General features: G+C 35.4%; 1 protein-coding gene across 2 annotated transcripts in view; it reads right to left on the reverse strand.

The window, feature by feature from the left end:
- CERS6 (ceramide synthase 6) overlaps nt 1-24,355 on the reverse strand; it is a 334,583-nt gene that overhangs the window by 41,414 nt on the left and 268,814 nt on the right. For both annotated transcript variants that reach the window (XM_074215783.1, XM_074215782.1), the window contains exons 7-8: nt 20,634-20,762; nt 15,993-16,099 (exon numbers count right to left, since the gene is read on the reverse strand). In XM_074215783.1, the coding sequence (XP_074071884.1) occupies nt 15,993-16,099; nt 20,634-20,762 (236 nt within the window). The remainder of the gene's footprint in view (nt 1-15,992; nt 16,100-20,633; nt 20,763-24,355) is intronic.

Here is a 24,355-nt window from a genome sequence, read left to right on the forward strand (position 1 = left end):
TTTCCTCTCCTCATAGCCTTTGTCAGTTTTAGAAAATGTCTCTCAAATGTTGCTGCCAAAGCTTAATGTCAAATTCAAGATTCCCTTTCAGAAACAGTTTTAGCCCATATACCACAATGTTACTTGGGTTTTTTCCACATATGATTGAAAAGCAACCTGACTGCAAATGTTTTTTGACATTTAATTTGAATGGAAGAAAGTAACTTAGAAAAATGACTCAAGTTTCTAGTTTAAACAGTCACTATTAAGAGAAAATAAGGATTCAAGGTTCCCTTTACTGAAATCAAAGGGACTCATGCAGATTTCTGAGAATTTGATGATGTCAAAGGAGGGAGTAACTTAAGGTTCACTGACTTCTTACTGGTATGTCAGTATTTCTACCTTTTTTTTTTGTCAAAGAACTTCACAACAAGACTAGCTAATACCAAGCTTTATTCATCCTAGCGGCAGTAAATATGCCTGTTAGTGTGTCCCAATTTTCAATGATTGTATGAGAAGACAGGAGGACCAGCCCTATTCAAAAAAGCAGCAAGATGCAAAGATTTGCAATCAGTGTTAACAGAGTATCTACCCAGGAAAGAAAGGATCTATTTATGAAAACGTTGTATATTTGATAATACTGTGAATTGTGACTGGTTCAGTTGTTAATTTTAGCTCATGGGGTCTGGATAAAAAACATCTTGTTCTACCTTATATATAAAGAGTAGAATTTTTATGGTGCAATTTGCTAGGATGATGATTATGTGGAAGTTGGAGAATTTTTACCAACAATAAATGTCTTACATAGTGAAAATAGCAGCTTTGCTCCTACATTCATTTAGCAGCAGGAGGCATGAAATGGCCTGGCCCTCTTGAATTACTGCCGAAGTACATTCCAGATGCAAGTAGATAGATGGCTAAATATAAACTCAATTGCTCAGTTCTTTTGTTTCTGTCCCACCACTAAGCAACTTTTAAGTGAAAATGTTTGCTATAGCATGAATTCTTTACCAGTAAGGATCTGCAAGACAAAAATGAATTCATGTGAAGTCAGAGTAATGGGAGATTTCAAAAAATACAAATTAAATTTTCACACACAGGCACATGTACATATATATATATGTATGTATGTATGTATATACACAGAAAAATCTGATTAACCCCTTCAATTCCTGTACTTGATAATTAAAACACAATTCCAAATTGAGGTACTACTTCTTTTGTTGTACATAGATCTTATCTTTGAAATGACCAAGTACTAACTTCAAATGATCATGTATGTCATTGATTCCCTAAATGAAAACTGCCAAATTACCTACTAAAGCTTAAGATGTACACAATCTTCTGTATTCACAGAATGCATTTTTTTCTTGATTAGTTTTCAAGACTTGAGCTACCATCACCTGCTTCAGATTAACTGTGTAACCTCAGTAAGTTACTTGCCTTCTGCCTCAGTCCTCTACCTACTCCAGTTCATCTTCCTCTCAGCTGTCATTTCAATTTCCTCAAAAAATCTACTTCTTGTATGAATCACATGCAAAATCCTCTGTTCGGTATTCAAATCCCTTAAAAATTTGCACCATCCCCTTCCCCGTCCACCCCCAAGACCTCATGGTTTTACTTGGCACAAAGTACTCTGAGATCCAGTGACACTGACCCCCAAGTTATTTCTTTTTTTGAAAATGAATTTATTTTCCAATTATATGTAAAGATATTTTTCAACATTCATTTTTTGGTTTTCTCCCACTCTTTCCTCCCCCCCATCCTAGGACAGCAAGTAATGTGATATAGGTTACCTGTGAACAGTCATGTTATAAATATTTCCATATTAGCCACTCTTGTGAAAGAAGAATCAGAACAAAAGAGGAAAACCCCAAGAAGGATAAAACAAAAACAAATTTTAAAAAGTGAAAACTTTTAGGATTATCTTTGCAGAGAAGAACTAAATCTATCATAGTTTATCAACACACATGTTGCTGTTAAAATGTAAAATGTTCTCCTGGTTCTGTTTATTTCACTCAGAATAAGTTCATGTAAGTCTTTCCAGGTTTTTCTGAAATCTGCCTGCTCAATATTTCTTATAGATCATTAATACTTCATAGCATTCATATATCATAATTTGTTTAATCATTCTCCAATTGCTAAGCATCCCCTTAATTTCCAATTCCTTGACACTACAAAAAGAGCTGCTATTCTTTCCCTCACAAGATACTTCAACACTCAAATGCAGGAATTTTCACTTGCTGTCTCCTATGTATGCCTGAAATTTTCTCTTACTTGCTTCCTGACTTCTTTCAAGTTTCATCTAAAATTCCATTTACTATAACAATGTTTTTCTGATCTCCCTTAATGTTAGTGCCTTTCCTTTGCTTATTACAAAGTCCCTTCCTCCCTCTCTCTCTCTCTCTCTCTCTCTCTCTCTCTCTCTCTCTCTCTCTCTCTCTCTCTCTCTCCTTTCCTTCCTCCTGCCTCCCACTCCTCATTCCCTCCCTCCTTTTCTTCCTTCTGTCCTTCCTTTCTTCTTTTTCTTCCTTCCTTCTTTCCTTTCCTTTCCAAATTTCTTCCTTCCTTCTCTTCCATCCCTCCATCTTCTCCTCAGTTTCCTTTTTTTATTTCACCTCTCCTTTCTTAATATTTTCTCTCCTTACATTTCATTTTCATTCCCTCCCTCTTCTTTTCCTTCCTTCCCTTTCCTTTTATCCTTCCCTATAGTCTTCTTCCCTTTCTTCTTATGTCATTTCTTTATCTCTAGCCCTTTGCATAATTCCTGGCATACTTAAATGCTTATTGATTAGTTGACTGAACCATCATGGTATGTTCTACTGGGGCATTGTATGTTATTAATAACCCTATGGTTCAAGCATCTTAGTATAAAGTTTTGACCATATTTCTTACAGTCCTGAATCTGACAGCCACAGGAGGAGATATCTAAACTAAAACTAAAATAAAAGCTACAACAAGATAAGTACATGAGAAAAGAGTAAAGCTCTGTATATGGTCTGAAAAAGGAAGTGTCAAATCCAGTTGGGAGTCTCAGGGAAATATTTGCAGAGAAGGTACAGGAGAAGAGTCTCCTAAATGGAGTCCAGAGGTCTTTCAGGATTGCTAGGAATTCAATAAGATGATGATGAGTAAGGAAGGCAGTCTAAAAACAGAAACCATCATGATTCAAGGGAAGGGCAAAGAATCATAGAACTTGATCAGGGGATAGTGACTAACAGTAATATCTTGTTCAATATCGAGGTGGAAAGGAAAGCAAGGAGAAATGACATAAGTAAGTAAAGAAAAAAAGGTTTTTAAAAACCAACTCAATTTCAATCAGAATTGTCTAATTAACTTGCTCTGACTCATCACTTCTTACAATACATTTTTTAAAAAACTATATTTGGGTTAGGGACTTTAGAAAAGCCTGGGAAGACTTGCATGCACTGATGCTGAGTGAAGTGAAGAGAACCAGGAAAACATTGTACACATTAACAGTAACAGTATGAGATGATCAAGTGCAATGGATGCAACTCTTCTCAGCAGTTCAATGACTGAGGACAATCCTGAGAGACCTGTTATAGAATATGCCATTCAAATCCAGAGGAAAAAGCTATGGAGTCTAAATGCAGAGCAAAACATATTATATTCACTTTTTAAAACTTCTTTTATGTTGTTTCTTTCTCTCTTATGCCCCCCTTACTTCTAATTATTTTTTTTACATCACTAATATGTAAATTATGTTGAATATGACTGTATATGTACAACCTGTATCAGACTGTTCACTGCCATGGGAAGAAGGGAGGGAAGAGAGGGTGGTAGAAAAAAGTGAAATTCAAAAGTTTTCAAAAGATGGATGATGAAAGTTATCTCTGCATAAACTGGAAAAAAATAAAATAAAAGCTTTATTTTTTTTAAAAAATCTATCTTTGGGTCATTTCTTCAGCTTAAGTAGCAAAAGAAAGATATCTTATTTATTTTTATAAATATTCTTCCCACATCTAATCCAATGTCTTAGCCATATAACATATCATTTTAAAATTAAATGTTTGTTAAAGAAATATTTGAAGGTTCACAGTTTTTCCAAATTAAAGACTTTACTGTTATTTTTAAATAAAGGTTGATATCCCTTCTTGGAATAATTGGTCATACCTTTTCTAAGAAAGGAGTAAAAATCTTGTCATTTTACATATCTAACTCAAGGACTAGGAGGCCATCTCACATATTAATCAACTAAAGAACAGCTAAAGATTCACATGAAATACAACTGATAGGAGACATGAAAGTGGGAATTCCTTCTTGGAAAAGCATCAGAGGTTTTAGATTTGGGGAATTGTGTTGGAAGAGGAGCATTTAATGTATTATTTATAGTCCTTTAATTTGTACATCTAACATTAAACATAAATATCATAAATTATTTTTTATAGTTCTTGGAATATATGCTATGCTTGAAGGTTAGATTTATACCAAAGGCAAAGGCAGAAGACACCGTGACTGTTGATTTTTATGGAGAATAAGTAGTGCTGACAAAAAAGGTCATCAGATTTGGTAATTAAAATATCATTTGATAACTATGGAGAATATGGTATGATAAGGTCATAAGCTGAATTACAAGGGGATTAACGAATGAGTAAGAAGACAGGAAGTAGTGACAGCATCTTTTTCAAGTTACTTGGGAGGAGAGATATAAGATGATAATTTGCAGGGATAATAAGGTCTAATGAAAAATGGAGGACATCTGGGCATATTTGAAGGCAGTAAGGAAGGAACCAAATGAAAGGAAGACAGACAATGAAGCACTGGAACCTTGAGAACCATAGGATCATTTTAAAAAAGAATTTTAATAAAGTTGTGGGGACAGTGAGGTATGTAAATTAATCTGTTTACTGGAACTCTCATCTCAATTCCCATGGGTTTCACATCTTAGCCATTAGTCCCACTATTTATGTGGAAAATACATTCTGCAGCTTCATGCCTAAATTTTCTCGACAAGATGAGACACTAAACTGTCACAAGGTCTTATTCTTTATTGCCCCTGATGAGAACCACCCAAATAAAGAAAAGTGACTAAATAGCAAGTTGTTTTTATGCTGGTACATATGTTGTCTTCAGTTCTTCTATATGAAAAGGGTGGCGGGGTCAGGAAAACTGTAGCAGAGTTTTAGTTCACTCCAGTTTGGAGAGAAAAGTAGGTTAGAAGATATAAATAAATTATGATTCAAGCTGTGTATTCAGTTAACATTTTGGCAGTCATCCCCAAACTCCAGATGACAAGGTAGAAATAATCTAGGTGGAATGGAAGAGGTTTGGGGAGATGAAGGTTGCCAGTAGTTAACACAGACCATGTCATACCAGTGAGAAAAATGCTTTTCCCAAAGAGTCTACATGACAAAAGAAGCCCAAGGGGTGAATGACAAAAGTATTGTGGCAAAGAGTGCCTAAGCCAGAACATGGAGATATTTTTCTAGCAGAAATTTCCCTACACTCTACATCATTACAAACAATTTTTGAAGATGAAAATAAAAGGAACAACATCAAATTAAAATGAAACCCACAAAACTCTCCATCTCTCAAGATACAATCTTCAACAAAGCAGCTGTGTTAGCTCGGATGGTTGGGATGGTGTGCAGGAGTTTCAAATAAATTTTGCCCAATTTGACAGACCCCAAAACCTGATTAAATTTCTAAACAAAGAAAAACAAAAAACAGTTGAAATCAAATTTGATTGTGTTCTCAGAAGGAATGCCTAATTAATTCCCGAATTCCCCATTTCTGGAAGTTTTCACATAGGAGATAAAAAACTATTTTTCAAGGACCTTATAGCTGGTTATTGGCATAGAGTAAGAGGATTGACTTGATGAATTCTAAGTTTCCTTCCAACATTAAGATTCTCAGATTGAGTGGAAGAGTTCAGCCCTTCTTTCTCTCCCACTATGAAAAATTTGACTTTTGAAATGCTTTTTAGGTCCTGGATCATTGCAACCCTTTACAGCAATTCTAAAAACCTTTTTGTACAAAAAAAAAAACAAATCTAAAAAAAAACCTTTTTGTAAAGCATCTCCCCACCCGCTTCCTCCAACATTAAAGATAAGCATTTGTTGTTGTTTTTCATTCATATCCAACTCTGTGAGATTCCATTTGGGATTTTCTTGGTTTGCTATTTCCTACTCCATTTAACAGGTGAGGAAACTGAGGCAAACAGGATTTAATGACTTGCCCATGGTTACACAGTTAATAAAAGTGTCTGATGTCAAATTTGAGCTCATAAAGATGAGTGTTCCTGACTCCAGATCAGGCACTCTATCCTCTCTACACCTAGCTGCTCTGAGGCAAATGTAGAATACATTATAACAAAGGCCTATATATAGATATATATTTTTTTCATTTGTGAAAAGGTTCCCCACATCCCCATCTCTTTTCATCTTAACCACTAAACTGGCATGTAATACTCCTATCTACTTAATATAATGTTTGGAAACAAGGGAGGCACTCATGTTATCATAATTTAGATAAAACAAAGAAAATGTTCTTTTGTCTTTACCCTTAGAGTACAAACTGACTCAGGGCAAAATTTATATAAAGTTTTACTTGTAATTTTGTAAAAATTTGTAATTTGTGAAAAGAGGCCACATCTCTCCAAGAGAAAGGTAGGGAAACTTGAGTTAGGAAAACCTGGATGAAAACTTATGCAGAGAAAAGGATGTTTTGGTTAATTCCCATTTAACCATAAAAACCTGACATTTTAACCTGTTGATGAAAATACCTGTAGAAATGCATTCATGATATAAGTCATTCTTCAACTGATAAATGGTCAAAGGATATAGCAGGCAGTTTTCAGTTGAAGAAATTAAAGCTATCGCTATGAAAAAAATGTTCTAAATCATTATTGATTAGAGAAATGCAAATTAAAGTCTGAGGTACTACTTCACACCTATCAGATTGACTAAAATGATGAAAAAGTGGGAAATGATCAATTTGGAGAATATGTGGGAAAACTGGGACACTAATTCATCGGTGGAGTTGTGAACTGATCCAACCATTCTGATTTTTTTTTTTTAGGTTTTTGCAAGGCAAATGGGATTAAGTGGCTTGCCCAAGGCCACACAGCTAGGTAATTATTAAGTGTCTGAGACTGGATTTGAACCCAGGTACTCCTGACTCCAAGGCCGGTGCTTTATCCACTACGCCACCTAGCTGCCCGATCCAACCATTCTGGAGAGCAATTTGGAACTATATCCAAAGGGCAATAAAACTTTGTATATCCTTTGATCTAGCAATATCACTAATAAATCTGTATCCCAAAAAGATCACAAAAAAAGAACATAAGACCCACATATACAAAATTATTTGTTGCATCTCTTTTTGTAGTAGCAAAAAGTTAAAATAGTGGGGATACCATCAATTAGGGAATGGTTGAACAAATTATAGTATATGAATGTAATGGAATACTATTGTTCTGTAAGAAATCATGAGCAGTTAGACTTTAGATAAGCCTTGAAAAGACCTGTGTGATCTAATGTTGAGTGAAGTAAGCCAGTTGCCAGCTTGCATGAGAGGGGGAAGGAAGGAGGGGAAGAGAAATAAAAGGAAGGATCTGTGAGAAGAAAGCAAGAAGGAAGGAAGGAAAAGAGAAAGGAAGAAGAAAAGAGGGAATAAGAAAAAAGGAAAGAGAAGAAAGGAAAGAAGAGAGGAAGGGAGGAAGGAAGGGAAGGATAGGGGAAAGGAAAAGAAGAGGAAGGAAAACAAAGAAGGAAAGGAGAGAGGGAAGGAAAAGAAGAAAAAAGGAAGTAAGGAGAAAGGGAAAGAAGGAAGGAAAAGAAAGACAGAAGAAAAAAGTGAACTGAAAGAAGGAAGTAAGGATTCCATGAAGCCAGAAACTTTTGGGGAGAAGAGCCAAAGGTTGATTTTTTTAAAATGTTAAAACAGGGTTAATAGGCCAAGATACTTAGTCTTTAATATTTCACAGGTCAAATTGTATTAATGGTCTCTGCAACTAGCCTGCCCATGTTCTTATTGACATAAAGACAGTGAGTTCTGAATGATGAACATTAACTTCAAAGAGCTTATAGTTTAGCTGGGAAAACAAGGAGTAAACCCATGGAAAGTTAAAAGATGGCTTAAGAGCATTTTATATTTACAAAGTGCTTTAAATATTACAAAATGCTTTCATTTTGTATTTATTTATATCCTTTCACTAGAATTTTATATTAGATGGACAGGGTAGGAACTACAAGTGTTGTCCTCATTTTTTAAAAGAGGAAACTGAGTCTCTAATAAGTTTAATGGAGCACCTGAGATGATATGTTCGGCAGATGATTGCCATTAAAGCTTGTTGATTTGAACTGATTTGGCAGAGCTGGGGCTCTGATACAGCTGATGTCAATGATGCCAAGTATAAAATGCCAAGGATCTTAGAGATGGCATAGCTCACATCTCTTCACTGTCAGTATCACACCCAAAGGCAACTACTATGACAGTAAAAGCAGCCACCTGAATTCAAGGGAAGAAACTCAGAATGACCCTGACTTTCCAGCCTCTGAGAACACTACATTGTGTTCCTTCACAGTGATGGTTTAGCATGATGCTAGGCTAACCCAGACTACTTAGTAGACACTAAAGTAAGGTACAGAGCTCAGTTCTCAATTGAATTCATGGGCTGTAAAATTAGGGGGTGCAACAGCAGTAGCAACAGGGCAATGATTGCTGAAGGAAAGGAGGTTGTGGAGATGTGGCACAGGAGAATTATTGCAGAATGCATCTGTACCTAAGGAAAAAGCATGCATCAAGGTCTGACCTTTATATGCTAAATTTGGTTTTATGGTAAACTTGGTTGAAATATGTCTATTCTAGAAACTGAGTGATATGCACATCGATTTAAAATCTTTTTCACACATTAGGCTTGGTATTGTTGAAGGTGAAATTAGTCATTCTGAAATTTCAATGGTAATGAAAATGAATTTTATAGGAATATATTTTGATACTTTGATGTGTTGCCATTTTTACCCCAGCAATGAATTTTGTACTAAGGGGAAAGAAATTCAAGGAATCATCTCTGACTAGACGTTACTAGGATACTGCATTCTCTCTCTGTTGAGTCACTGCTCTTGCTCTATCTCTCTCAGGAGAAAAAATACCCTTCTGTATGAAATGGGAAAATATTTGCCTTATAATAAAATTAAGCATCCCTTCCATTTGAGCTGCCTGACATGTCTTCTTTTCTAGAAATCAACCCAAGACTGAAAAATTTTACTCTTTCTCTACCCACCTTGTTCTTTTGACAGATCATCTCTGTAATCTATTTAACAGAAGAAACCTTTAACCTTGTATGTTAAAGTAAAGTGATCATCACAAAAGAAGTTAAATAATAGCTCACATTAGCAGTTTCACTCTTGTCTACCTCATAAAGGCATTTATTCCATAGTACAGTCTGAAGAGGCTAATTCTTAGCAAAAGCAAAAAAAAAAAAAAAAGTCATATTGAGGACACTAGGTGGCGCAGTGGATAGCGTCCTGGGACTGGAGTTTGGAGTCATTTCCATGACTTCACATCTCACCTTACACACTAAGTAGTTGTGTCACTCTGGGCAAATCACAATAACCTTGTTTGCCTCCATTTCCTCCCTCACCTGTAAAATGAGCTGGAAAAGAAAATGGCCAAGAAAATGGCCAAGAAAATCCCCAACGGGGTCACAATGAGACAGACACAAATGAAATTGACAACCACAACAATGAGGCAAAACCTATGGGAGAGAAGTCCGATAACATACAAGATGTACAAAATATCTGCTTTCTGTAAAAGTTAACATGGTCCAGAAAAACCAGTGGGAAGAAAGAGGTGGGAGGAGGGGAAGCTCTGCTAGACTATTAGAAAATTGGATTCATTATTCACATCTTTTCAGGACAGACTTTTAACTCCCTTAAATATACCAGCTTCCTCTTCAGTATTTATGCTGATTAAATGGTATTGCTCAATTTTTGTTAAACGTTGATGAAATAAGTGCTTTGCTTATTTTAAATGGCAAATTTTTTCCACAGTTAAATTTACTCATTTCTTTTCTCTTCAGTAAAATTTACCTGCTAATGTGAAATGAAACATTATGAAAAAATATACCAAAATTCACAATGGTGTAAAGAGCTCAGCTTTTGCTCCTTGTATTTGAAATATATCATTTAACACAAGCAGAAAAACAAATTTCAGAGTAATTTCTTAGAATTGATTTGGGAGAAAAAATCTATTTAGCTCTTATATATTTGTGAACTCTGAGACTAATCTGGTAATTCAGAAAAACAAACTTGCAATGTTCCTTTGGTTAATGCTTCAGTCTGAAAAAGCAAGTCAGACAGAAAGCTAAACTTGATATGTTCTTTTGGTTCCCAAACACCAAAGAGTATAAAATTGTATTAAAGAGTCTGTTTGACAGCTGAATAGTCTAGGTAGCTCTATAGCAACTTAAAAAAAATCTTGCCTAGACCTCTAGAGAGTACAAATTTGCAATTAATTTCCCTACATTGTTGAATGTAGCACTGTAGAAGGTGAGATTCAGAGAGCTAATATTCTTTTGACCAAACCACAGCAGAGAAAATGATAGATTTATGGTATAAAATTCACCACTGAAGTTACACAATTGACTCTCACCCCTTTTGACAGAGGCTGACAGGAGTAAAGGGGAGGTCAAAAAAAGACCCTCAACACTGCCATGCTTGAACAGAGTCAAGATGAAAGGATCCCCAAGTCCTCTGAAGCCTCTGGAGGAGAGGACTTGGTAACATGCAGAGACCTCAGAGGGAGGACATTCATTCTGGTTCTGGCAGCAAATGGGTTAGCTCATAAATACTGCTGCAGGAGAACTAAATGGAGGTGGAGAACGCAGACTATCAGCTACAATGGGTTTTTTTCTGGTAGCAGGGAGTTGTAGTTCCAGTTGTAGTAAAAATTATGATTAAAAGTCAACCTGGCTTTTTGGTGGAAGCTCCATGCTCTTTGCTTAGTAAGCACCCTTATTATATACTAGACCTTTGGCTTCATGGTTCCCAGGTACTCCTGGAGGACAAGTGTTGAAAGGGAACCCTTCTCCACCAAAGTGGATTAGCAGTTATAACTGTTCTGCAAGTCCCAGCCTTAGGGTGTGGCCTGCAGCAATGAGAGGTTAAGTGATTAGCCCAGGGTCACAAAGCCAGGATGTAGCCAGTCATCAGAGACTTGAACCCACATCTTCCTGACCCCAAACTGACTCTATCCACTATATCATGCTGCCTCTCACAATTGCAATTACTAAGACAAACCTTGGAGTCAGAATGGCAAGGATCAGATTTTTCTCTTTAGCATAAAATGTGCAATGATTACAGGGATGACATTTTAATCTTGTATGAAGCATAAATTATAATGAATCAATATTCCTTCTTATTAAACTACCACCAAGAGAGTGCCCAGAATTACATTATAAGTGGTCAAAATAGAAGGAAGCAGAGATAGCCTTAAATGGTTTGTGTGTATGTGTAGACACACTAAAAGTATAGACTTGAAAGAGATGTCACAGTTTAGTAGAAAGATGCTCCATAGAGGTTGTACTTGAAAGTAGAACAGAAATTAGAGAATTTGGGTCTTAGTTTTGGGTTCAAATGCATCCCATAACTTTTCAGCTCCAGTTAACCTTTTATTAAAAAAAGTGCTCCTCCTCTCCACATATAATCCACTCCACTTATGAAGATATTAAAAAATTATAGATTAATAATAAGTATATATATTTATATCTATACACCCACATATATATTTCACTCACAAAGATACTCAGCATAGTATTAATAGGCCAATAATAAGACAAAAGGTATAAAAATAATTTATTCAGATAAGTATTATACAGCTTAAAATTTATGATTGTCCCTATACTAAGACTTGAAGATAGTCAAATCAAATCAAAACATTGGTATGATGCAAATTAATATGATGGTAGAAGAAGAACCTGCTGGGATGGATGAGCTCATTTTGGTCAGGAACAAAACATGAATTTTCCCTTCAAACTTGTGCTTCCTCCAAACTTCCCTTGTTTTATTCCTGGCACTACTATTCTCTCCTGTCATCTACACTTAAAGTCTTAGAGTTATCTGTGACTTTTTCCCTTAATTGTCACATCCAAAAAGTGGCAAATTTTGTTAATGCTTTGTTGTTATTCAATTGCATCCAACTTATTGTGACCCCGTGGACCATACTATCCGTGGCGTTTTCTTGGCAAAGATACTGGAGTGTTTGCCATTTCCTTCTCCAGTGAATTAAGCAACTTGCCCATAGTCACTTGCAAATAAATGTTTGAGGTCATATTTGAACTCAGGTCTTCCTGACTCCAGGTTCAGTGCTCCATCCACTTCACTAGTTAGCTGTCTCCTTCTGTTAATTATACCTCTCCTCTGCATGCCCATAGCTATCACTCTAGTTTAGGCTTCTGTTACTGTGTGTGTGTGTGTGTGTGTGTGTGTGGCAATTGGGCTTAAGTGACTTACCCAGGATCACCTAGGTATCAAGGATTTGAGGATAGATTTGAATTCAGGTCCTCCTACTCTATCTATTATGCTACCTAGCTGTTCCCAGGTCCTTATTACCTTTTGATGAAACTCACTGGTATATCTAGGTCATTCTCAGTGTGTAGCCAGATACTGAGGTGATCTTCCCCATCCCCTTCCCTCCCCTGCTCAGTAGGAATGAGGAGCTATTCTGCAGCTATTCTGCTAGAAATCTTGTTCTGCTAGAAAGTAGACTCAGCTTTGGGACAGCTAGGTAGCTCAGTAGATAGAGTGCCAGTCTGGAGTCAGGATGACCTGAGTTCAAATCTAGCATCAGACACTTCATACTTACTTAGTTGTGTGACTTGGGCAACTCACTTAACTCCATTGCCTTGCAAAAACAGAGAGAGAGAGAGAGAGAGAGAGAGAGAGAGAGAGAGAGAGAGAGAGAGAGAGAGAGAGAGAGAGAGAGAGAGAAAGGAAGGAAGGAAAAGAGAAAGAAAGAGAGAAAGCAGACTAACTGGATTAAAACATGGATTTTCTTAGCTGACAATATCAACTTTAAGAAGACAGAGGAAGCAGTGAGTACTTTTTATTGTTGAGTCATTTCAGTCATGTCTGACTCCTCATGACCCCATTAGAGTCAATGATACTGGAGTAGTTTGACATTTCCTTCTCCAGCTCATTTTTATACATTAGGAAACTGAGACAAACAGAAAGTTTGCCCAGAGTCACACAGCTAGTAAGTGTCTAAAGACAGATTTAACCTTAGGAAAATGAGTCTTCCTGGCTCCCACTCTATCCACTGTATCACCTAGCTTCAAGTGGTACTGTGGCTTTGACTTTATTTTTGATCAACAAGCAAGAACTGGTTAATAATGTAGGAAGTTTGGAAATCTTAGGGAGAACCAGTCATCTATCAATCAAGTGAAATATTGGATATAGTTATACATAAATCCTGTGTCATCTCTGCCTAACACTAGGTAGAAATGGAAAAGAAAATTGTTTCTCAGTTTCAAGGAAAGCAATCAATATGCCTTTATCAAACACTATGTGCTAGACATTGTACCATGTGATCACTAAATAAAGACAAAAAGGATACAATCCCTACTCTATCTCCACCTCTGGAGAAAAAAGAAAATATATTTTAAGAACTTCAAAGCAAAGAAAAATACGATCCCATGACCAGATACTCTAAAGCAAGGGTTCTTAACTTGAAATCCGCAAATCTTTGAGGGGTTTGTATGTGGATTTCAGGGGGTCCATGAATTTGAATGGGAAAAAATACATCTTTATTTTCACTAACCTCTGAATGAAATTTAGCATTTCCTTTAAGTAGCAATGTGGTCAATATTATTCTGAGAAGGGATTCTAGACTGGGCATATCACCTAACCTTGATTGTCAGATAGAGAGACAGAGAGAAAAGAGAGAGAGACAGACATAGACTTGCTTAAGAGCACAAATAAATCATCTGACTCCAAAATCCTTACTCTTTCCATTGTGTTATTTGAATCTATAATACTCTGTAATTCTATGACCTGCAGAGAATTGAAAAACTCAGCATGTAAAATAATGGTTTCCTAAAATGAAGGAAAACGACTGTGACAAATGCTATTGAAATTAAAATAAGTCCTAATTCTACTGTAATTTTTTTTTCTGAAGTGAAAGCAGACTGTTTAACCAAAACTCACCCAATAACTAATCTCTGAGCACACTGAAAAAAATGTCGCTTCCTAACCATCCAACTAAATATATCACATGTTTCTTTCTTGGAATAATGTAATAAAATTCTTTCTCTTTAGATATTGCTTATCCAGAACTTGGCTGCATTCAGGTAGTATGGTAGTATGATACTTCTCTTGTGGGTACAATGTTGATCAAATATTGACCTCATTCTTTACATGGTCTAAGCGAGCACTCAGGGAAGAGATTTTATGTCACTAAAATAGGAGGTACTACTAACATTTTTTTCATTCTTGCAAAACTCATTCTTACTCTGCATTCTAGGAAACTCAGCTCTGCCTAACACTGAGTAGAAGTGGAAGGAAAGTTGTTTCTCAATTCCAAGGAAAGCAATCAATACACATTTATCAAACACTATGTGCCAGACACTGCACCACGTGATCACTAAATAAAGATAAAAAGGATACAGTCTCTACCCTTTCTCCACTTCTAGGCTTTGCAGTTTCCTTCTAGTTATTGCTAAAATACACTTTCTACAAGAAACTTTCTCCTTCCCTCTATTGATTATTTGTATATAGGTTCTGCCTATAACTTGTGGTACATTGCTGTTTGTATGTTGTCTCCCCCATCCCCCTTTAGACTGTGAGCTCCTTGAAGGCAGGTGGTGGATTGTTTTTTGTCTTCTTTTTTCCTTTCTTTGAATCCCCAATCACTGGTATATAGTTGACACTTAATGGCCTAAGAAGTCTATAGTCTCTTTTGGGAAAAAAAGCAACACCTATATATAAAAATAAATACATAATATAAAGACAATATAAAGGGAAATGATTAGCGACTGAATCTGTGATGCCATGAATATAGGAAACTCTTGTGCCTGGACATTCCCTCTACCAATGAATGTCAGTACTTACTGTGACTTATCATCTTAGAGAGTTGTCTGGATTGGTGATGTCAAATTCAAATAGAAATGAAACCCCTAACCTATAAAGAAAGATCCCTATGGCAGTCTATTGGTTCAGAAAACCACATATTAACTTAATCTATATTCAATTATATTTTTTATTTTATTAAATATTTCCCAAATACTTTTTATGACATATTGAATGTCATAAAATCACTATGTGTCAGAGATGGGACTAACCTAAGGTCTTCCTGGCTCTGAGGCCAGTACTCTATTTATTTGGACAGAGAAATATATATAAACAAATAAATTTAAGGTAATTTCAGAGGGAAACCCTGATGGCTGGAGGTGGGGAGAGTCAGGAAAAGTCCTTATCTAGGAAGTGTCACTTGAGGTATACTTTGAAAAAAAGTAGGGATTCTATGAGACAAAGGTGAGGAGGGATTCGAGATGACAATCTATGCAAAATCATGGAGATGGGAGAAGGAATATCATATATAAGGAGCAACTAGTTAAGCCTGGTTAAAATGTAATCTTTAGTCAGATTGTGAAAGGCTTTAAATACCAACCAGTGGATTGGTGCTTTATCATGCAGGTAATGGGAAGCAATAGAGGATTCTGAACAGGGAATTATCATGATTAGATCTGTGCTTTAAGAATAATACTTTGGTAGTTAAGACTCCTGAAATGGATTTTAGGTTTCTTAGCAAGAACAAAAACCTCCTATGTTCCTAAAGCTTTCCTATATCTCACCCTTTCCCTATTTTGTCTTGTGATGAGTATTAGTAAGAGTTGGACCTCTTCTATTTAAAATTAAATGTCCTTTTAAATCCATATTTCTGTTATTTTTGGTCCAGTTTTGTAGGCAAATCAGATCATCACTATCCATGATGTTAATTAAGCCTATTTTGTAACATTGAATCATTTCAGGAAATAAGATTGGCTTACTCACCAGAGAGGAAATATCCCAAGTCTTGTGGTGATGAAGACTATTGCAAACATGACAAACATTAGGTCACACAGTTTTTGAAACTTGGCATAATTTGCCATTTTGGCAGCCTGGAGATAGAAGAGATGTGACATTAATTTAGTGCGACTGGCAAATGAAAAGCCTCTAACTATCAATATGCATAGACCTCTCCCAAGCCACGACTGACCAGCTGCATCATAATGCAGATGGATTTGAAGTGTCAGACATCAATATTTATAAGCTATCCATGGTTAACAAGATAAATCAGTCATCATAAATGAATATACTGATTGATTCAAATTTAACATATTCTGCCACACAGAAAAAGTTCAACAATAAGGTTGAGTTAAGACAGGGTCAAGGGGGAGCCTCTTGCTAACATGACAATGTATGACATTATTGCTTTATGGCATCAAAGATGATGGATAATCCCATTAAATAATAATGGGGATCCAAGTACTGAAGTTATCCAACACTATCTAGAATCTTTGGGCTTTACTATCCCTTCCAATTTGTATTTAAACTTTTGTTTGTTCTTTTTAAAGCTACAGTGATTATAGTCTGGACCTATACTTCCTGATTTCTTATCATAAACTCTGAAACAAAAAATAAAAAAGGCAAGATTTTGTCATTTCAATGACTCACAAGTCAACAAACTTGGTAAATTAACTACAACATTATTTCCTTCTAGAAGGAAGACTTGCCAATGATGAAAGTGACTATTGGTGAGATGCACTCAAATAATTTAATAATGTGATTTTAGAGACCTTTTCAATCTGCAAGTCAGTCCTACACATGGAGATGATATAGATGCCTTAATCTCTCATTTCTTAAACTCGCTAATTTTGTGAAAAATTCATCAGTGATCTAGATTAAACTACTATTATCCAAAGAGTCTACTTCCCTCCTGCATATTTTTTGTTTTGTTTTTTTGCAAGGCAATGGGGTTAAGTGATTTTTCCCAAGGTCACCCAGCTAGGTAATTATTAAGTATCTGAGGTCAAATTTGAACTCAGTCCTCTTGACTCTAGGATCAGTGCTCTATCCACTGCACCACCTATGCCTCCTGCTTATTTTTACAAAAGCATAAAATGCATTCTCTTCTCATGTTGACTTCTCAAAAATTCATATTTTATTTCAAGGCTCAGGTGCTACCTTATTTGTGAAGCCTTGTCTGATCCCATCAGTTATTAAAATTCTCTGCCTCTTCAAATATTTAGATAAAACCTACACACATAAATATATATATATATATGCAGAGATACATAAACACTTACATGTATGTATGTGTATATCTACACACATATATATATATATTGATATATGTATAGTGTGTGTGTATATATGTATGTAAACTTGAGAGTGGGGTCATTTATATCTAAGAGCCTAGCAGCACAAAATCTTGTTTTATAGGTACTGTAAATCAGTTGCTTCTAAATCATTAAATATTTCAAAAGTGATAAAAATGGGCAGCTAGGTGGTATAGTGAATAGAGCACCAACCCTGGAGTCAGTAGGACCTGAGTTCAAATCCAGCCTCAGACACATAATAATTGCCTAGCTGTGTGACCTTGGGCAAGTCACTTAACCCCATTGCCTTAAATAAAATTAAAAAAAATTTTAAGTGGTGAGTTGTGAAAAATATTCATAGCAGTTCTGTTTGTGTTGGCAAAGAATTGGAAATTGATTGAATGTCCATCAATTGGGGAATGGCTTAATAAACTGTGGTATATGTATGTGATGGAACACTACTATTCTATTAGAAACCAGGAGGGACAGGAATTCAGGGAAGCCTGGAAGGATTTGCATGAATTGATGCTGAGTGAGATAAGCAGAACCAAAAGAACACTGTACACCCTAAGAGCAACATGAGGGTGGTGATCAACCTTAATGGATTTGTTCATTCCATCAGTGCAACAATCAGGCACAATTTTGGGGTATCTGCAATGGAGAATACCATCTGTATCCAGAGAAAGAATTGTGAAGTTTAAGTAAAGACCAAAGACTATTACCTTTAATTAAAAAAACCTGCTATCTTATTATGCAATTTTGCTATCTCTTATATCTTATGTTTTTCTCTTAAGGATATGATTTCTCTCTCAGCACATTCAGCTTAGATAAGTGTATATATAAAGTGTATATATAAGTGTAAAGACTAACTGCCTTTTGTGGGGGGGAAGGAAGTGAGATTAGGGGAAAAATTGCAAAATTCAAAATAAATAATTTTTTTTAAAAAATTGAAAAAAAAGTGGTGAGGCATCGGGGATAATGAATAGTACCTTTAAGACACACTCCTACATCTTACAAAGAGGTCTTCAGGAATGTGAATGAAGGGCTATAAATCCAAGGTACCAACAAGCTTATGATATCATCCTCCATTTTGAAGAGAGCTACCATTAGTTGAATCCCTGCTCATAGGCTTGTTGATAGCATTTACATGGGATGGCAAACAAATGCAATGTACAGCATTTATTTTTAACTCCAGTACTTTAAAATTCTATAATTTCTCAGCTTTGAGTTAAATGCAAAAGGGATGAGAAAACTTCATAGGCCAAAGGAAATTTTTATTAACAAAACAGCATCTTAGCAAATGAACTACAGATTTGTTGAATGAGTTTCTTTCTGTTCTAATAGAATGAGAATTAGAATTCTTTAAATTGATTGAAAAAATAAAAAGGCAACTTCCTGCTTATTTCTGACCTAATCAAAACACAGAATCTCTCATGTCTTATGAAACAACTTGATTTTCTAAAGTGCCTTTTTCTATGTCTGATGCCCATGCTAATCATGAAGTCTATTTCTTTTTTAGACAGTATTTAACTTCATGCTATCTTTTTTTTTTCCTGGATGAAAACAGAAGATTGCATAAAGAGGGTTTCAAGGCTGCAGGTTACTGCTTGATTTCTCCAAAGGTACTTAGACTTTAACCAAATATTGACTGATTTAAAAAGAAATGAGCTTAGGTTTATTTCTCCCTTTGTAAAACATTATTATGAATATATTTTATTTTGGATTATTATCCAACACAATTATCAACATGGATATCTATCTTATAAGAACGAATTGTATTTTATAAATTAAAAATCTAGTGCTAAAAGGAACTTTAGAGGTCATCCAGTCCAATTCTCTGATTTTTACAAATAGGAAACCAATTCCTAAGGAGGGCGAGTGAACTTTACCAAGACTGACAATAAGCATCAGATATATGATTTAAACTTTAACCTTCTGACTCCAATTCCAACACTCTTTTCCTTGGACCACAAATCATCTTTTAGCTCAAATTCTTTACTAAAGCATGTTATATTTTTAAAGTTCTGAAATACTTGTCTATTGAGGAGTTATTCCCTGGAATTTAATCTCTGTATTATTTTATGTATTATATATTTGTATATTAAACATTTTATGTATTATATATTTATGTTTTATGTATTTGATATAATTTAAGCACCTAATACCATTTGGGGACCACTTTCTATAGCATTCATTCTACTACAGCTAGTAGGAATTCATTAAAATAAATTCTAAGGTAAACTGTACTATCTAACTGAAATCTGTACTGAGGTACATTGATTATTTTTGTTAGGAAACCTTCAATATCATGGTAAAAATTACTTATATAATTAGCTAATAAAACAAATTGAGTCTATACTCTAAGAATTAAGAACTAGGAATTACGTTTGAACATTGTGAGGCAGCATGTTAAGCAGCAAGAGTGTTGAATTTGGAGAGTTCAAATCCCATTTGTCCTACTTGCTTCCTATTCAACCTTGGACAATTTGTCCTTTGAATCCCAGTTCTTTTATTTGCAAAATAAGGAGATGGGTTAGAGGGTCACTGAGGTTCCTTCCTAAATCTGTGATCCTAGGAATTATGCAGTAGATATTACCATGCTTTGGGGAAAAAAAAAAAAACCTCCACCAGATTATTTTTATTTACCATTGTGAATATCCAAGGGATATTAGTGTGGTATGTGTGTGAGTTATAAACTAATATCCTTAGAAGTGTTTTTCATAATATTAATAGGACATACTACTCTGGGGGTGCTTTATTTCCAGTATTCACAAATAATTTGCTGCCTGAGTATACATTATTCTCTGAATACTAGAAGCTGATATTTGAATTGATAATAAGAACTACAACCATTATATAGCCATTTCCATGTTCAGCACCACCCTAAAAAACTGATAGAAAGGTGATTGAGAAAGAAAAGGACTGTGGGAGCATTACAATTTCTAATGCATTGTTATATTAAAGGAAAGAAAGCCTAGTCAATTATGAAAAGAATCATAAAAAATTATGAGTAGGAAATCATAATTATGATTTTCCCATTACAATATCTTTTAATAGCAAGTATGGAATAGTAAAAAAAAGTTTCATTATACTTTTAATAAAGAACTCTACCATGATAAAAGATTTCTTGAATAAAGCTTTTTATTCTCTAAATTAGCGATGCATTTATTTAAGTTGATCAGAAAATGCTCTGAAGTTTCAAAGCAAGAATTACTTGTAATTACAACATTCTCCAAAATGCCAGCTTAAGAGAACACAGGATAACTATGGCTTGCATGGAAGGCTTACTGACTTATGGTCTTTCCAATGTTAAAAGACATCCAAGAGTTCTTACCTCCAGCAGGGCATCAGCTGCGTCATGGAGACACATGACCAGGGTCCCTACTCGGGCCATATTGTTGACATACGAAAAAGTAATCAGGGAGATGGTTGCAAGGTGATGCAGGAACATAATAACAAAGTCCTTTAGGAGAAAAAAAAAAACCTTAATTTTAGACCTTAGCGATAACATAGCATTCTCATGTCCATCCACAATGTAACATACTGGATTCAGTACAAAGTTTATTTTAATATTCCTAGAGTTTGTAATACTTCCAGAGATCTTGAAGGCCCTGAGTAGTATAAATTGTATCCTATGAGGATATACAAAGAAAGGAAACAAAAGTTCTGTGACCATTCCCCAATTCTAACTTGATGAATCAGACTGTATGTAAATATTGAAAGTAAGACATCTCCAAAATAATATGTCTTATTCATATTATAAAAAATATCTGTGGGGGAAGAATGAAAAGAGCATTGAATTTGGACTGAAAATATGGATTTGAATCCCAGACCTGACATGAATTATCTGTTTGACCTGAGGCTAATCAATTTACCTCACTGAGGCTGTTGCTTTACTCAATTGCTGTTATCTTTTATGCTCTTTTTCAGATCTAAAATTCTGGAATTCTCCTTTTGTCCTTTTACACACTCTATGTTGATTTCACTAATTTTCATGGATTCCCTTATCATCTAGGCAAATGACTCCCAAATCTACAAACTTAACCCCTATCTCTTCTAAACTCTAATCTCTTAGCTCCCTCCCCCATAACGTCTAGTTTAACATTTCTACCTGGACATAGAAGGCATGTTGAATATATGAAGATATCTGAAATTCAACATGTGCAAAATAGAATTCATTACTTTTTTCCCTAAAAACTAACAGCTTCCTAACACACCATTTTTTCCAGCACCCAGGTGCAACGTGGGCTATCTTGTCTTTTCTATCTCACACATTCCCATCCCTGATCAACTGCCAGTACCCATCCCATTTTACCTCCTCAACATCTCTCAGATTTCATCCCTTTACTCTACTCATACCACAATAATCCTACTCCTGTTCTTCATCTTCTGTCATCTGGACTATTGCAACAGCCTCCTGTCTGGTCTCTCTGAATCCAATCTCTTTCCTCTTTCCAACTTGTTTTCCCCACAGTGACCATGTTGAAATTTCTAGAGTACAGATTGGTTCCTATTACTTCTCTGCTCAAGAAGCATTAATAGCTCCTCATTGTTATTAGGCTAAACTATAAACTCTTCCATTTGGCACCTGAAATCCTTTGCAATCAGGCATTAGTCAATTTTTCTAATCTGATTTAAACTTTATCCCCCTTCATGTATTCTATAGTCTACTGCCCTGCTTGCATTCCCTATATACAATATTCTATCTACTGTGCCTTTCATTGTAAAAGCTATCACCTACCCATGCCTGGATAGAATGTCATCTTTCTTCATCTTTGTCCTTGGGAAGCCTTAGCTTCCTTCAAGTCCCAGTTTGAATTCCATTTCTTTCAAAGGGGTCTTTCCTGGTCCCCTCCTTTCCCCAAACACTGTGTAAATTTATTTTGCATATATCCTTTATTTACTTTGTCTGTGAACATCCTTTATCTTCCTAATACAATGTGAGTTCCTCAAGGGCAGAAAGTGCCTCACTTTTGTATCTATGTAAGCATACTTAAAACAGAACAGATACTTAATAAATGCTTATTGATTGTCTATGATGCCCAGGTGACTGTTATGGATCTATCAAGTATCTAATATTATGGTAAGCAGCATCACACAACTATGGATAATAGAGTATTAAACAAAATATTGTAATTTGATTTAGTCTCAATTACATGATCTCAAAAAAAACTTGGTAGCAGAAGTTAGACTAAAACACATAGTTTAAAACTTCTGTACTTGGTTTGCTATGACCTTCAATGATTAAATCTTTAGTTTATAATTTTTTTTCATTTTAAGAAACAAAACTACTACAACCCATTATTATAGAAGAAAGGAAAATGATTCAGTAGAAAATGTAAAGTCTATAAAGTTATGAATCACAGTAGTACTTAAAACTGAATCATAGCATATTAGAGTTCAAAGGGACCACTTAAAGCCACTGTTTCCTTATTCTCTATAGAAGAAAGCTAAGTGACCAAAGTAAAATGGCTTGTCTAAGGTCATACTGTGGTAGAATCTGGATTAGAATTTAATATTCTGTCTGGATCGCTTTCTATGATACCACTGGTCTCCTAATATGTGGTCTCTTTCTAAAAGAGAAAAACTGATGAGAAAAATTTGAGGACCAGTCCACAAATTGTACTTAAAATTCTACTGTTGCATTTTTCTCAGACTCTATCTATATTCTGAGTTTCCTTGAACCTTTGAGGCACCTAGGAAAATTCCTTTTATTCATTTCATTGGCACTTCACTTTTTCACTTGAAGTGAGAAGGAACAAGTATGGGTACTTTAGGTTGCCAGAGAAAAAGATGTGACCAAACAGCTTTTAAAAAGCAAGACTACTACAGAGGCTTTTGTTTACAATTTAAAATACATCTTTTTGTTGTTTGTACCTAGCTAAAAGATGATAGGAAAAAGAGGTGTTCTTGAATTCATTTTTTTTAGGTTTTTTTTTTTTTTGCAAGGCAAATGGGGTTAAGTGGCTTGCCCAAGGCCACACAGCTAGGTAATTGTTAAGTGTCTGAGACCAGATTTGAACTCAGGTACTCCTGACTCCAGGGCCAGTGCTTTATCCACTGCGCCACCTAGCCACCTAGCCACCCCTTTGAATTCATTTATTTAGCAGCATCCTTTCTTGGAGAAGTTAATGCTAAGTCATTAACAATACATTCTGGTTTACAATATTTAGTGGTATGACCACTATGACCATTTCTTTCTTTTTTTTTTAAGGTTTTTTTTGGAAGGCAAATGGGGTTAAGTGGCTTGCCCAAGGCCACACAGCTAGGTAATTATTAAGTGTCTGAGACCGGATTTGAACCCAGGTATTCCTGACTCCAGGGCCGGTGCTTTATCCACTATGCCACCTAGCCACCCCCACTATGACCATTTCTGCAAAACATTTGACCAACTGAAGTAGATTTAGCCAACATATTGTCACAATAATATCAACCTCTTAAGCTCATAAGGTGGTGGTGAGAAGAGTGGAGAAGGGGAGAGAGTGAGACACTATCAAATAGTCTCAAGCATTCTTGCCTAAGATTAACATACATATTTTTAAGTCCCAACCATCTAGTGACAAACCAAAGTATTTCCCATAACTTTCATCATTCAGTAGAGGATGCCTGCTTTTGGCTGCTTGAAAAATAATAATAGAATTTATCCTGCTATTTAATTTAGAATGAATAAATGTAAATTGATTAAAACATTTTCCGAGAATTAGGAATCATATTGTAATTATGTGTCCTTGTTTATAGCTGATAAACATCAGTAAATAATGCAAAGCCCATGGCAATAGAGTTCCTATGAAAGCATTGTTTTCAGATACTGTATACACATTGCCTATAAACACAAATCCATAGATACTAGATTACAAATGACTTGTGCATCTAAGTCCCTAGGCACTGGAAAAAAATTTTTTTTAACATTATCAGAAGGCTTTCAGGAAGGGGCAGGCTCAAAGATTGCCTGTGGCAGGAATTCCATTTTCAGTATCTAGATCTATCCATGTGACTGTGAAAAAATAAAGCAAATAAAACTCTTGGAATTTTAGAACATTAGGTTCCTTAAGGGAC

This window comes from Macrotis lagotis, chromosome 1 (assembly GCF_037893015.1).
Source record: "Macrotis lagotis isolate mMagLag1 chromosome 1, bilby.v1.9.chrom.fasta, whole genome shotgun sequence".
Classification (NCBI taxonomy): Eukaryota; Metazoa; Chordata; class Mammalia; order Peramelemorphia; family Peramelidae; genus Macrotis; species Macrotis lagotis.